We start from the raw sequence: 14,361 nt of genomic DNA on the forward strand, positions 1-14,361 counted from the left end.
CTGCACCTCTTAAGATTAATGGGCTAAGATTAATAAGACTAAAAGCTGTCTGAAGGCCAAGCTTCAAACCATTGTCATACTATATCTGGATCACACTCTTTGTTGCAATGCATAGTTCTCTCTTTAGCTGGCACTTCCCTAAACAAAAAAAAATTGACTTCCCATATTATCTTACAAGCGAATTCCATTTCTTCAACAAGTCTTCAATAATCTGCCTGCTTGAGATCCCATATTAAAAGAAATCTAGGACTGTCACCACTCCTTTCCCACAGTGTCCCAAAAACATAACCAAAGACAAGAAAAAACCACAGCCCTCTCGGCAGTTCGATATATGTTGTAACTTTCTAGCAGCATTTTAAAAATTTCCCTTTTACTGAAGCTAAGTGTATATGCATTTCGCTATATTCATCAGATATGTATGACTCCTTAAGTTGTTACAGAACCACATGAATTGAGAGGACAAGGCCTCACTGCAGCATTTGGGCTCAACCTTCACATCAGTAATTAAAGGGACACACAACATAACCGCAAAATCAGCATCAACAATGTGACCAAGTGAAAAAATCAAGGTGCATAAAGAGACACACTGTGAGTTTGAATACATCTTAAATGTCTAATTATATCTCAAACTCATGGTTTTTGGTTACTGACCATGTTCTTCGATGTAGTCAAGGCACTCTCGCACAATAGCAGGCAACTCGATGCCATCGTCAGACGGGTTCTTTTCAAGTGCAGTCAGCAAGGGAACGCCAAAAATTGGATCCTCTGAAACAAAAACAAAACAAACAAAAACAAAGATTGGGTTGGTGATTCCTAATAATTTTTTATCAGCACTTTTTGTAATAGCACCACCTAAATAATAGACTTTATAATGAGTGCACACCCAGGCATCGTGCAGGATGTAGAAGTGGTTGGCAAGGTACGATGCAGTGACCATAGAATAGTACGGTCTCGAATTAGCCTAGACTTGAAGAAGGAACGACAGAAACTGATACGCAAGAAGCCAATCAATGAGCTAGCACTGAGAGGGAAAGTACAGGAATTCAGAGTGTCGCTGCAGAACAAGTACTCGGCTCTTAGTGAGGAAACCAACCTTAGCATAGATACAATGAATGATAATCTGAGGAGTATCATTACGGAGTGTGCAGTGGAAGTTGGAGGCAGGGTAGTTAGACAGGACACTGGCAAGCTTTCCCAGGAAACGAAGAACCTCATTAAGAAGCGTCAAAGCATGAAAGTGTCAAGTACAACAGACAAAATAGAACTGGCAGAGCTTTCAAAGTTGATTAATAGACGTAAAGTATGCGATGTAAGAAGGTATAACATGGAGAGAATTGAACACGCTCTGAAAAACGGAGGAAGCATCAAAGCAGTGAAGAGAAAACATGGGATAGGCAAAAATCGGATGTATGCACTAAGGGACAAGAAGGCAAAATAACCACCTATATGGATAGGATAGTTAAAATAGCGGAGGAGTTTTACAGAGATCTGTACAGTAGCCGGGACAACCACGACTTTAATACTATATGAACCAGCAGTAACCCAGATGACACCCCACCAGTAATGATAGAAGAAGTCAGAAAAGCTTTGGAGAGCATGCAAAGAGGCAAAGCTGCTGGTGAGGATCAGGTAACATCAGATCTACTGAAAGATGGAGGACAGATTGTGTTAGAAAAACTAGCCACCCTGTTTACGAGGTGTCTCCTGACAAGAAGAGTACCAGAGTCTTGGAAGAACGCTAACATTATCTTAATACATATTGAGATGACAAGGACTTGAAGAATTACAGGTCGATTAGCTTGCTCTCTGTAGTATACAAGCTATTTACAAAGGTAATTGCTAACAGAGTAAAGAAAACATTGGAATTCAATCAACCAAAGGAACAAGCAGGATTTCGAACAGGCTACTCAAAAATCGACCACATTCATTATATCAATCAGGTAATGGAAAAATGCTCAGAATATAACCAACCACTATACATAGCCTTCATAGATTACGAGAAGGTGTTTGATTCAGTAGAAATATCAGCCGTCATGCAGACACTGCGGAATCAGGGCGTCAATGAAGTATATATAAACATGCTGGAAGAAATCTACAGGGGATCAACTGCTGCCATAGTGCTTCATAAAGAAAAACAGAATACTAATCAAGAAAGGTGTAAGGCAGGGGGACAGAATCTCCCCAATGCTATTTACCGCGTGCTTACAGGAGGTTTTCAGAAGCCTAGAATGGGAACAGTTAGGGATAAGAGTTAATGGAGAGTACCTCAGAAACCTGCGCTTTGCCGATGACATTGCATTGCTGAGTAACTCAGGGGACGAATTGCAACTCATGATTACGGAGTTACACAGGGAGAGCAGAAAGGTGGGTCTTAAAATTAATCTGCAGAAAACGAAAGTAACGTGCAACAACCTCGGAAAGGAACAGCTCTTCGAGATAGGTAATAGTGCACTTGAAGTTGTAAAAGACTATGTCTACTTAGGGCAGGTAATAACCGCGGAGTCGAACCGCGAGGTTCAAGTGACTAGAAGAATAAGAATGGGGTGGAGCACATTTGGCAAGCACTCTCAAATTATGACAGGTAGATCGCCACTATCCCTCAAGAGGAAGGTATATAACAGCTGTATCTTGCCGGTACTTAGCTACGGAGCAGAAACCTGGAGACTTACAAAGAGGGTTCAGCTTAAATTGAGGTCGACGCAGCGAGCAATGGAAAGAAAAATGGTAGGTGTAACCTTAGAAGACAAGAAGAGAGCAGAATGGATTAGGGAACAAACGGGGGTAAGGATATCATAGCTGAAATCAAGACGAAGAAATGGACATGGGCCGGGCATGTAGCGCGTAAACAGGATAACCGCTGGTCGTTAAGGGTAACTAACTGGATTCCCAGAGAAGGGAAGTGGGTTAGGGGGAGACAGAAAGTTAGATGGGCAGATGAGATTAAGAAGTTTGCGGGTATAAATTGGCAGCAGCAAGCACAGGACCGGGTTAACTGGCGGAACATGGGAGAGGCCTTTGTCCTGCAGTGGACGTAGTCAGGCTGATGATGATGAAATAAAACATGATAGTATGCACAAGTATTTAACCAAGTGGTACACTGTATGCAACAAATGAACACAATGATCAGCTACAAGATGAGCAATGAAGGATCAACACTAGACCAGTTTAAAAAATAGTTAAAGTACTCTTTCAAAGCTACTGCCCCATTCACTGGACAAAACTGTTTTAAATCAAGGTTAACCTCTTTGGAGTTCATGCCAAAGCCACATATCCAGTGCACCACTCTGACATCACTTATCTCAAATGTGAATATTGTGCTCGCTAGTACGAACTAATATTTACTTATATACCTGAGCAGTACTAGAGTTGAAAAGTTCGTGATGGTTGCTTGGCTGTTTGAAGTGCGTAGCACTTCTGAGGACCAGCTTGTCGTACATCCATTCATGTGGCATGATCACACTCACAATCAAAAGATCAGTACAGGCTTGAAGAAAAGCTAAAAAAAGGCTAGCAATGCTCAACACTGGGTTACAATAAATGAACAAAGTAGAAAATAATATAATTAACAGAAATAGTCAAGAACTAATCAATATATTAAACATAAGGTTGCTAAAAACACCAAGCAAGTCTTCACTCAGAGCTCCGAACACTGCAGCACACACACACACTCCCTCCGCCACCAATGCATTTAGCACTAGTCGTGCAAAACTTCATGGGAATGACTTCAACTGAACACTCGAGAACACTGCCTCAGAAGTAATTCATAGCTCCGAATTATATGTATGCGAGCACATGGGATCGTGGCAGCCAGGAACCCACCAATGAAAGACTAGTCAGTAGGAGCTTTCTTTAAGCATACGTACCGGCCTTTTCAGCCTTCTTCTTTTTCTTGACGAGCTTCACTTTGCTCTCCTTCTTCTTCTTTGAGTCCTTGTTGTCCTTCTCGGCATCCTTCTTGGCATCCTTGGAGTCCTTTGACTTGACACTGTCCTTGCTCTTCTGAGCTTTCTCCTTCTTCTCTTTTCCAGGAAACTTGAATGGAGCCTTACTCTTTTTGTTCTTGCCTCTGAAGTAGGAAGAAAGTGGAGCGGCTGTCTTTTAAGTTCTGCCATGTTTTGTAAGTACCAGGCTACCACAGTGAATGAGAGAACGTCAGTTCAGCCACATATTTATCCATTGCGTCACTGAGACAGTAGACACATTACATTAGACAACCTAATACACAGGTGCCGTGCAACAAAACACCGCCGCAAAAGCTGTGAACTGAGAAGCACACTGAACGTTAATTATAATTCATGCAGCTGCACCACAGGCATGAAGCAACCAACTTCCGTTTGCAGAAGAATGGGCACAGTCTTCAAGACCCAACGTTAACAGTTAGTGCTTATTTATTTATTTATTTATTTATTTATTTATTTATTTATTTATTTATTTATTTATTTACAAATACTGCAGGCCCTGTTCGGGCCCAAGCAGGAGTGGGTAACAAATGTCAGTGACAAAACAGAATATAAAATATAAGAAAATACAATACTTGGTACAAAAATAAGGAAATTCTCAACATCAGGGAGAATATAAATAATACATAGCAATAATGGCATTCATACCGAAATACAAAAAAATCTCAGCACTAATGAGGAACATAATATATTGCTTATTAAAAATCAAGTGTTAGGTCATTGACGAGATGGGTGAACGATTGTGTCGTGTCCGCATTAACGACCTCCTGAGGTAACTTGTTCCATAATGAAAGAGCATGAGGGAATAATGAGTACTGATGAACGTTCAGATGACTGAATGGTTGACTAACTGTTTTATTATGATGAATACGGTCAAAGCGCACGGACGGGTTGGTTATGTAGCGATTTGGTGGAATTTTGAAGTGACCATGGTACAATTGATAGATGAATTTTAATCGAGAGACTATTCTACGATGAGCGAGTGTTTTCAGGTTTGCCTTCTCGCGAAGAGCAGAGACGCTTGCAAAACGAGAGTAGCTAGAATAAATATATATATATTGAAAGTTATATTGAAGGTCAGTACTTTCTTGAGCACATTCAAACATTATGCACCATAGCTGACACAGGGAAGTGGCACAATGACACAGAGAGAAGGGTAAGCCTGTCTGCATATTAACTCTTGTCGTGCCAGTTATTCCCCAAAACTATGAAAGAAGACTAGTACAGCAGTCTGTCCATTGTAATGCACCACAAGTCTACACGTCAAAGGTTTCAGTTCGTATCAATGCCGTAAGAGGGTACGGTAGGGTAAATGGTATATGTCAGTTTTAGTGCAATATCTCAGAAACCAGCTGCAAGTATTTTCATCAAATTTTACATGCTCACAAAAAACGCCACTGGGTATCTAGTGACACCCTTTTTATATGCCTAGGTTGCTTATCCTTCCTGTGACCCAGTCCCACATTTTAAAGGGGATTGATTGATTGATATGTGGGGTTTAACGTCCCAAAACCACTATATGATTATGAGAGACGCCGTAGTGGAAGACTCCGGAAATTTAGACCACCTGGGGTTCTTTAACGTGCACCCAAATCTGAGCACACGGGCCTACAACATTTCCGCCTCCATCGGAAATGCAGCCGCCGCAGCCGGGATACGAACCCGCGCCCTGCGGGTCAGCAGCCGAGTACCTTAGCCACTAGACCACCGCGGCGGGGCCATTTTAAAGGGGGGGGGGGGGGGGGGGGGACTGGGTCCTCTGCGACTACTAAAAGGAATGGAACCATGTTCAGTCGTGTTGTTGTAGAAACTCGGAGGTTACACATGAACTAAAAATGTTGCATTTTCCATGAAGTTTTTGTAAGAAAAATAAAATTACTGCTTATACAATGCCACAGAGGGTGCGTATTGTTGTGTAATTTTTTTGCAGTTTCACTTTTTATAAAATCAGCCCTTTTTTTTTTTTAGTTGAGACTGTTTCTGACGTGTTGTAGCTCATGCATACACAGTTTCATCGAAATCGATTCAATACTTTTTGGGAAAAAGTACACTGAAGTCAAAAAATATACAGAAAATGCAATTTGAGAAAAACAAACTTTTATGTGCGCATACTGCTTACACCAGAGGGCACGTGGCGCACTTCAGCGCGACATTTAAACCGCTTGGAGAGGCCGGCTGACGTCGGGCTTCCCCAGGTTTGTTCCTCAGAGTACAGTGGATTTTTTGGTGTCAAAATTGCAAGTTCGATATTTTGGGGGGATTACTCTACCGCACCCCCTTTACAGCATTTGCCTTTATGCCTTGACATGCACACCCATTTGCATCCCAGATAGCATAGCAGCCGTTTCTGGCTGCCATATAGAGAATTTTCTTTGGAAAAATCATGCAGATTCATCCATGTGTGAAACTGTGACTGAATGGCAACGTAGGCGATCATCCAAATAACGCATAAACAATGGAGGAACACAAAGTGACATGAGCACCAATTTTCAACTGGTTTATTTTTCCCGAAACCAAACAATATATAGCACTGACACCGTAAATAATGCAAAATTGCAGCATGCTCGGAAATACCTTTATCTTTCAGTCCTTTTCCTTGCACACACCACCTATATAGTACACAGGCACTGCGCCAGTGTATATATGTAAAATTGGCAGGTGCCTCAATTCCACACTATACGAACATAAGTACAGTGAAGAAAATATATGCAAGGTAGTTTAGCTCATTACTGTCCTCGCTGCGACTGCGCTCCAGTGTTTATCAAGTAAGCGTCATCTTCAAAAGCTATGAAGATATTACAGGAAGATTACTTCGTAAACAAACTTGGTTATCAGTGTGTAAGCATCTCTTCAATCTTCCTTTTTAAAAAGGAAAGTAATTTCTGCACAAGGTGAAATTCTGTGTTTCTTGAGATGCCAGTGCTACATACAGTGGGTTTCAGCAGAAAAATACATCAGTCGAAAGTCTGCGTTTGTACGACACATTCTGTTCCTCCTATTGCATTCTTCTCCTTTGTTCTTTGTGTTCATCCATTGTTTATGCGCTATTTTGACGGCCATGAATAACTAATCAACCCAAACTACTGTCTTTGTAGAGTCCAGGTGAGGCTGGACATAACTTTAAAAATGCTGTATTTTACAGGTGTTATGGTAGCCCATTAATACGTAAAACACGTCCATCCTGTGTTACTTTGTAGATGTTCATACACAAAACAAAAGTAGAAACAATTGAAGTTGTCTGCCATTTCAAGAATATCCCTGATCAGTTTATATACGTGTATTTGAGCTTCAAAAAGCCCAATGCTGCTTTGCTAAACTATCCACGAGTGTACTGCCACTCACTTAACTAGTAGTAAAAATGCTGCACTTTAACACTGTCTTTAATTACTAGAGCTTGTAAACATAACAACCATTTGTAATAGCCTATGCTTGTGTACAATTTTCAAGCAATGCGATTCCATTCAAGAGGTTTCCAATGAAACTTGCACAAAATGCGCCATCCAAAAAGTTCCTATGCTGCTCAAGGGTAAGCGTTGAATAAATAAGCATGACCACATCATACTGAGGTGCTACTTACCGTGATTCATCCATTTCCCCTTCCGAGCTTTCTCCTTCAAAAGCAACATATCCCTTATCCTTCTTGTCTTTTTTATCCTTGAGCTTGCCAATCAGGAGCTCCTTCTTTGACACCTTTTCATCGTCACTATCTGTGGAAACAATGAGGGCTTCAGAATTGTAGGACACAATGTCGCAATGCAGGTCACTTGGTCTGTCACTGTCGTGAATGAACTATCGTAGCACGAGCTAGAATAGTATCTCAGGATGGTGGCATGCAAAAGAATGATAACACAGGAGAAAGGAACACAAAACAAGGCACAAACTATCAACTCAGGTTAGATGAACATGAGAAGACTAAAATTCTCTCAATGACATGCCGCCAAGAAGTCCAACTCTGTAGCAAATTATGTGACCAAGGGTCTCGTGACACATGAATCACCTGCTTTGTTGACGAGGCATGCTTCCTTATTTCATGTGCTGCCCTGTCCTTGAACTTAGATTTCCATGTTGTATCAGAGAACAAGGGTGCACAGTCACATTCTCTACAGTGCAAATAAAGGTTCGAACACTGCTGTCCCTTTAGCGTAGCTTTGTGACCAATGACTTGCTACTGACAATGCCCACTGTGTTTCGCACACGAAAGAGGAATATCGTACACCACACGAATGGCACATTCAACCTCTTGTCCCTGTGCTTGATTCTACAAACACCTTTACTTAGGTCCTCACCTTCAACCTTCCTTCTTACAGTAGGGCAAATACTGCCTGAACAGTTGCCAGTGAAAAATATAACATTTTTTAAATGATGCAAGACACCACGTAGGTATGAAATGCTGGCAACAGGCAGTTCCTTTGAACCCCTACTATGCTCAAGAGCCTCTTGCCTGAGCTTTCAACTTATGCACACCCATTTCATCAGCCTCGTCAAATGATTTTCAGTAAAACTGGACAATCTGAGCCTGTCCACTTGCCACTCGAAGCTCTGCTCCGTCTTTTGCGGACAAGGTTTTTTCGGTGCAGCCTTCAAACGTGACGCTGCGACATTGTTTTTAGAACCTTACACCCAGGACAAAAGTCAAGAACAGGCTTCGAGCTTCTTGGAGCATACATCCAGCAGCTACGACACCCACTGAAACACAACTTAAAGTCCAGAAGTTGAATGTAATTGTCATTAAAAAGCTCAAAGGTGAAGTGCAGACCCGCCACCAAGGTCCTTAAAATTTTCAGCACATCCCCGCACAACTCCACACATCCATTGCAATACTAACACGAGATAACTGTCCACATACTGAAACATTTTAATTGCAATTACATCCCGGGCCATTTTCAGGTCGTCATCATGCGAGCTTAAGAAAATCACACACAGGCGCGCACACACGCACATGCACACACGCACACACCATGTCTTCGCGACGTGACGATATAAGACGTAAGTAGGGTCAACGCTCCGTGAACAATACATGTGTTCCAGAATGTCCAAGCACTTCCATCACTCTTTCAGCAAGCCGTGACATTGTCATTGGCCTCGACACACATAAATGTTTGACACGCTCGTCAACAAGGGCAGACAGCCAAAATTGTTGGAGCCACTTAATTTTTCTGGATAGTTTTCAAGGCCAATCACTAGCGCTGCAGCATTAGCATTCACCCACGTAACCGTGGTTAAGAAACAATCCACGGTTTCTTAACGGGCGCATACCACACGACCGGAATGCCACGCGCATTTACTCACAGGTGACATCGCGCTCCTGTCCTTTCCCAACCGTCTGGGACGCATAAAGGCCTGGAAAGTCTTTCTCCACGTCGGGGCTTTCAAAATCCATTCCCACAGCCGGCGAGCAGAACCGGTGCGGGTATCGCAAGCACTGCAAATACGAAAACACCGCACGTGACGAAAGGACATTTCGTGCGCCAACATTTTCGACACATATTAGCCTGATGAACTCATTTTTGAAAACAGTGTCACTGTATTAAACAAAGCCGATGGCAGATAACGTATATCGGGCACAAGAAAGCGTCAACCACAGCAACGTTTGGACGCCGATACGGTAGGTGATAAAACGCCGCGCGGCGTAATGACATCTCCGAGTCAACAGTACCTGAAGGCTGTGGACTCTGCTCTCTCGTAGAGTCACTGAGCGAGTGTAATAGCACGTCGAGTGCCTAGATAAATTTTAAACAGATAATATAACCTAACTCGACGAACATCTTTAGTTAAGCTCGGGCGCGCCGATGTCTCTGCTGTCGAACGCGAGACCGCACAAACCTGGTTGCCAACCCGAATAACTCGGGAACCGCTAAGATAATTTTAACCCCTATTTTTTTTTTATTAGAAGTCAATATATTAACTCTATGTTATTGTCAGCCTATCCAGCATTCATGTTAGAGGAAGGTGGGGGTTAGGGATGATCATGCCACTGAGTCTAAAAAAAAAGGAACAAAACTATCCTTAGGGAATCCCGTGGTAGCTGGAGGAAAGCTTCTGAAACATATTTTTATTGCTATTTCTTTTTGTACTTAAGGGATTTACGCAAAGGACAGAACCAATGCCCGCTAGCTTATCCAGGACACATGGTAATGGCACGCAGCAGTAGTAGAAATCAATTATTTGCTTGATTGAAAACGAAAATACTACGAAAAGGAGCGAGATGCCACAGCTAGCCATCGCACTGCTCGCAGCCGCACAAAAAAAAAAAGGCGCTGTTCGTTTAGGCATACGAAAACATTGCCAGGATTCCTCTTCAGTTAACTCTTCAAAGCATCATTTACATCGCCTCGTCGTTTCTGCTAAACTGCTGCAGCCGCACAAGCGACACGAAAAACCGTGGCAGAGAAAATAAGCGCCGAAAACACCATGTACCCAAAGTGCCCGGATACTGAAAAGGCGCGAAGCATTTACATTTCAATCCAATTCATGCCGCCTGGCAGCCACTTCAATCCATATAACCTTTTTTTTTTTTTCTTTCACGTTTTTGTTCCTCAGTTAAAAAAAAAACATGAAAACAGATACGTTACGCTTTGGCTCACGTCACATAGAACTTCACAATATTCGTTGCGCCTCATAGAGTTTCATACAATAATAGGTATGTTTGTAGGAAACTATGTTGCGGCTCAACTGGGCCAATCGCATGTGATTCGATGGAACTGAACGTCTCCGTCTGAATCTACAATGCGTACAAGATCGCACCACAGAGAGCCCAAATTCGTAGTGGGCATAAGAACGAGAAGCTGCTTGAAGCTAAAGGAATTCAAATCGTTTTTGGGAAGCCTGGCACGTGCACAAGCGCCACGTGACCAGACATTGCTAGAAACCTCTCAGAAAACCTGCTACGCACGCCTTGACTGCGTGTACATAGCTTGCATTGACGTCACTATCGTCGCCTTCGGGTACCAGCGCTCCCTTCGTTATGCCCCCCCACGGTGGTCTAGTGGCTAAGGTACTCGGCTGCTGAACCACAGATCGCGTGATCAAATCCCGGCTGATGTGGCGGCTGCATTTCCGATGGAGGCGGAAATGTTGTATAGGCCCGTGTGCTCAGATTTGGGTGCACGTTAAAGAACCCCAGGTGGTGGAAATTTCCGAAGCCCTCCACTACGGCGTCTCTCATAATCATATGGTGGTTTTGGGACGTTAAACCCCGCATATCAATCAATCAATCAATCGGGTACCAGCTGGTTGGGATTTTGCCTTGCTCCAACGCGCGTTCTTCCTGCGTGGCCGGGGCCCTCTGTGTTGATTTGGCAGCATGCGGAGAGAGCACAGAAAGACGTGCACCGCGAACGACAAAGTCTTCAAGTACCCAGAGCAGGGAACCTGTCTGTGACGTCATGTGAAAATTGCTAGAGAAGCGGCATGCGCACGTTCTGCTCCTTTAGTTCGGTTGTTTTGAAGAATATATATATCAAAACAGTGTTATGACTTAAGTCATAACATTTTGTCATGAAAATGCTGGGCTACGCTCACGGTTCATATCTTGCAAACCATTAAGACGCAGGGGCGATTAGTAGAGAAAATTTTTCTCCGGAAAGGAAGGGGGGGGGGGGCTTTGAATTAGTGTAGGTTCGTGCGAGAATTTTTATTAGTGCGTGATATATAGATATCTGAACTAAAAAAAGTTAAAGGGAGGAGGGCTTGCACCACGCCCTCTGCTGTTCCTGGCTATGCCTGATATTTATGGGGCTATAATCGCTGGTCATATGTGTTAGTGTAATGTACCAGAATATTAGCACCAAATGGTGTACTAGGTATATGATGTACTGAATTTCCCACATTCCAGTACATTATAGTACTTACTATACATATATGGGCACTTATGCAAGTGAGGTGAGAGGTTATTTATTCAAGGGTGCTTCGACCGCCGCATACACATTTTTATCCGATACTCTGTAACGTTTCCGATAAAAAGTTAATAAATTTACGATAACCTTGTAGATTTCGGATACTGGCCTCCATGTGCATCCCATCTATTATGGCGACACTCTATTCCAGATATTACAACTTAGATTCCGGGATTAACTTGTAATACTGATGTGTTTATAATTGCTTTAAAACAATTAACTTTAACACATTTTTACAGCAAATATGAAGCATGTATTCACGTGTACATCGACAGATCATGTCTGAATCAAAGCTGTACACGTCGGCATTCTTTGTACCTGCATACCAAGCGAAAAAAGCTTTTAAGCTCAGACATTTCACAACATCGACAACGGCAAGGCTTTATGTAGTACTGTGTACTTTTCGCTTCATATGTTTACAGCCAGATCCACTTCGATGGGTATGTTATCAGTGACTCAGAGTCCTCATTAGTCTGTTTAAAAAGAATCAGCTTGGGCAACAAAGCTAGTGTGCCCGCATACGAAATACATAGGACTTACGCTGTAGCAAAAGTTTTGAACCACACCTTAACGTTCCAATGGGTACCAAGCCTGTGAAATCATATGAAACGGCACAGCTGATCGCATGGCACATGCAGCGCATCAGGAAAATAATATATCACTGCTCCCTCTACCGATGAGCGACGCACGATGTCTAATAAATAAGCTGAGCTGTCAATTGTCCACGGAAACCTGGTTCGAAAATGGTGCGCAAAACACCCATTTATAAAGCATTGATCCCGGTATATAATTTAATATATTTAATATAATTTAAAACGTTAGCCGATCGGTAGAAACCACGGGGTAGAAACAGCATGGAGGAAGGAAAAGGTTTTTCCTTCCTCCGTGAGAAACAGTCATCCATATACAGGCTTCGACTTGCTACGGCCTGCACGAACGTCTTCCTGTATAGAATAAAGAAAGCTGGCAGTCCTACCTGCTCATGTGGAGAAGCTCGAAAAGATGTTGAGCGCATTCTCTTATACATTGTAAAAATAATGACGGACCTCGAAATAAACTTTTACAAAAACTAAATTCTTTGGATAAGCGAGCTCCTTCAATTGCAAGAATCTTGGGTACATGGCCAAAGGGAAAGCCACAAGTCACTGCAGCGCGTGCAGTCGTTCACTTTCTGGAGGAATCAGAAATATCTCAAAAATACTTAACAAAAAAAAGTGTATTATCGTTATTGTTAACCAGTATAACAACAATATATATGACAATATTTTTGTGTTTATAACAATATTTTTGTGTTTCACTACGTTATCTTTGTGAAAACCTTTCTGAAAACTGCTTAGTACGTATAAGAGACAAGAACACATTTGACATTTTATTGAACTTTGTGTGTTTTGTGTGGACACTTAAGTTGGCGTGAATACTTGTGTTTTCACAAACTCTGTGTGGGGTGGACACATTTCAGTATTGCAAAACGTGCACTCATTGCGTAAGTGTTGTGCTATGTACAGCCATCAGCAAATTTAACGCGAACGTTATGCCGCGTGTCCTGCAGCAGTTTGATTGACGCTGACACCACATACGATAGGGTTCTGTTGCCAAGATGCTAATTATACATGCCGACATGCTATACAAGCCTATACCGAGGTATTATCTCGGCAAAAGCGTCCAACACTTCGCGGCTGGCATCAATCAAACTAGTCCTGGCCGCGCATCGAAGTGTCCGTGTTAAAGGTGTTGGCGGCTGTATACTTATGTGAGATTGTGGTTATAAGAGGGAAAAGAAGAGGAAAGTGAGCCCCGTAACTGTCTGCATCAGCGTGCGACACCTCAACGGTAGCTCACAAGGAATGGAGGTGAGGACGGATTAAAAGGATAGGATTAAAGGTATGAGAGAGAAAGAGAGATGCGCTAGCACAGCGAGCGACGACATATGAGGGATAGGAGAGATACGAAAGGTGGAAACACGGTCACAGGAGTCCTAGGACGGGGCACCACTTGCGAGAGCTCTTGTCGGTGACAGGAGATGGCGCAGGGCTAATCCAGTCGGCCAGAGCTGCGCTGACGTCGTCGTAGTGACCGGCGGCCGGAGGTGGCGTAGGACCAACGCAGTCGGCCAGAGCTGCGTTGTCGTCGGAGATCGCGAGGGCACAACCGGTCGGCACGGAATCCAGCGCGGCCTTGTGTTTGCTACAAAATATGCGATGTCGACATTTGTGCAAGAGAAGGGGAATAGCTGGCGCCACGAATTGGCCCCAACTTCTCCTTATATACAATTATTTAAAAAAAAAAATCTGCAGAATAAAAAAAAAAAAAAAACACTGTGCAGGACTCTTTAGATGCGTGTTTAGCGCAAGGAGGTTTTCACGATTGCCATATGGTACTCAAAAAATAAATAGCTAAAAATATATATATTGCACAATTCAAGTTCGTGCCCTTGTAGCGATTTTTTTTAACGCCCAACAAATCTACAAGCTACTTCTACGAAGCATGCTATGGCCGATTTCTACAAA

The 14,361-nt window shown here is 42.7% G+C and overlaps 1 protein-coding gene across 5 annotated transcripts in view; it reads right to left on the minus strand.

The window, feature by feature from the left end:
- Rlip (Ral interacting protein) overlaps nt 1-12,494 on the minus strand; it is a 29,616-nt gene extending 17,122 nt beyond the window's left edge. For 4 of the 5 annotated variants that reach the window (XM_075892869.1, XM_037423042.2, XM_037423040.2 and 1 more), the window contains exons 1-5: nt 9,616-9,755; nt 9,249-9,381; nt 7,537-7,666; nt 3,864-4,066; nt 652-765 (exon numbers count right to left, since the gene is read on the minus strand). In XM_075892869.1, coding sequence (XP_075748984.1) covers nt 652-765; nt 3,864-4,066; nt 7,537-7,666; nt 9,249-9,339 — 538 coding nt within the window. In that variant the 5' untranslated portion in view covers nt 9,340-9,381; nt 9,616-9,755. Of the gene's footprint in view, nt 1-651; nt 766-3,863; nt 4,067-7,536; nt 7,667-9,248; nt 9,382-9,615; nt 9,756-12,394 lie in introns of those variants that run through there. The other variant, XM_075892868.1, reaches the window with a different exon arrangement.
- Between the last annotated feature and the right edge of the window lie 1,867 nt (nt 12,495-14,361).

The sequence above is a fragment of the Rhipicephalus microplus genome, chromosome 4 (genome assembly GCF_043290135.1).
Source record: "Rhipicephalus microplus isolate Deutch F79 chromosome 4, USDA_Rmic, whole genome shotgun sequence".
Classification (NCBI taxonomy): domain Eukaryota; kingdom Metazoa; phylum Arthropoda; class Arachnida; order Ixodida; family Ixodidae; genus Rhipicephalus; species Rhipicephalus microplus.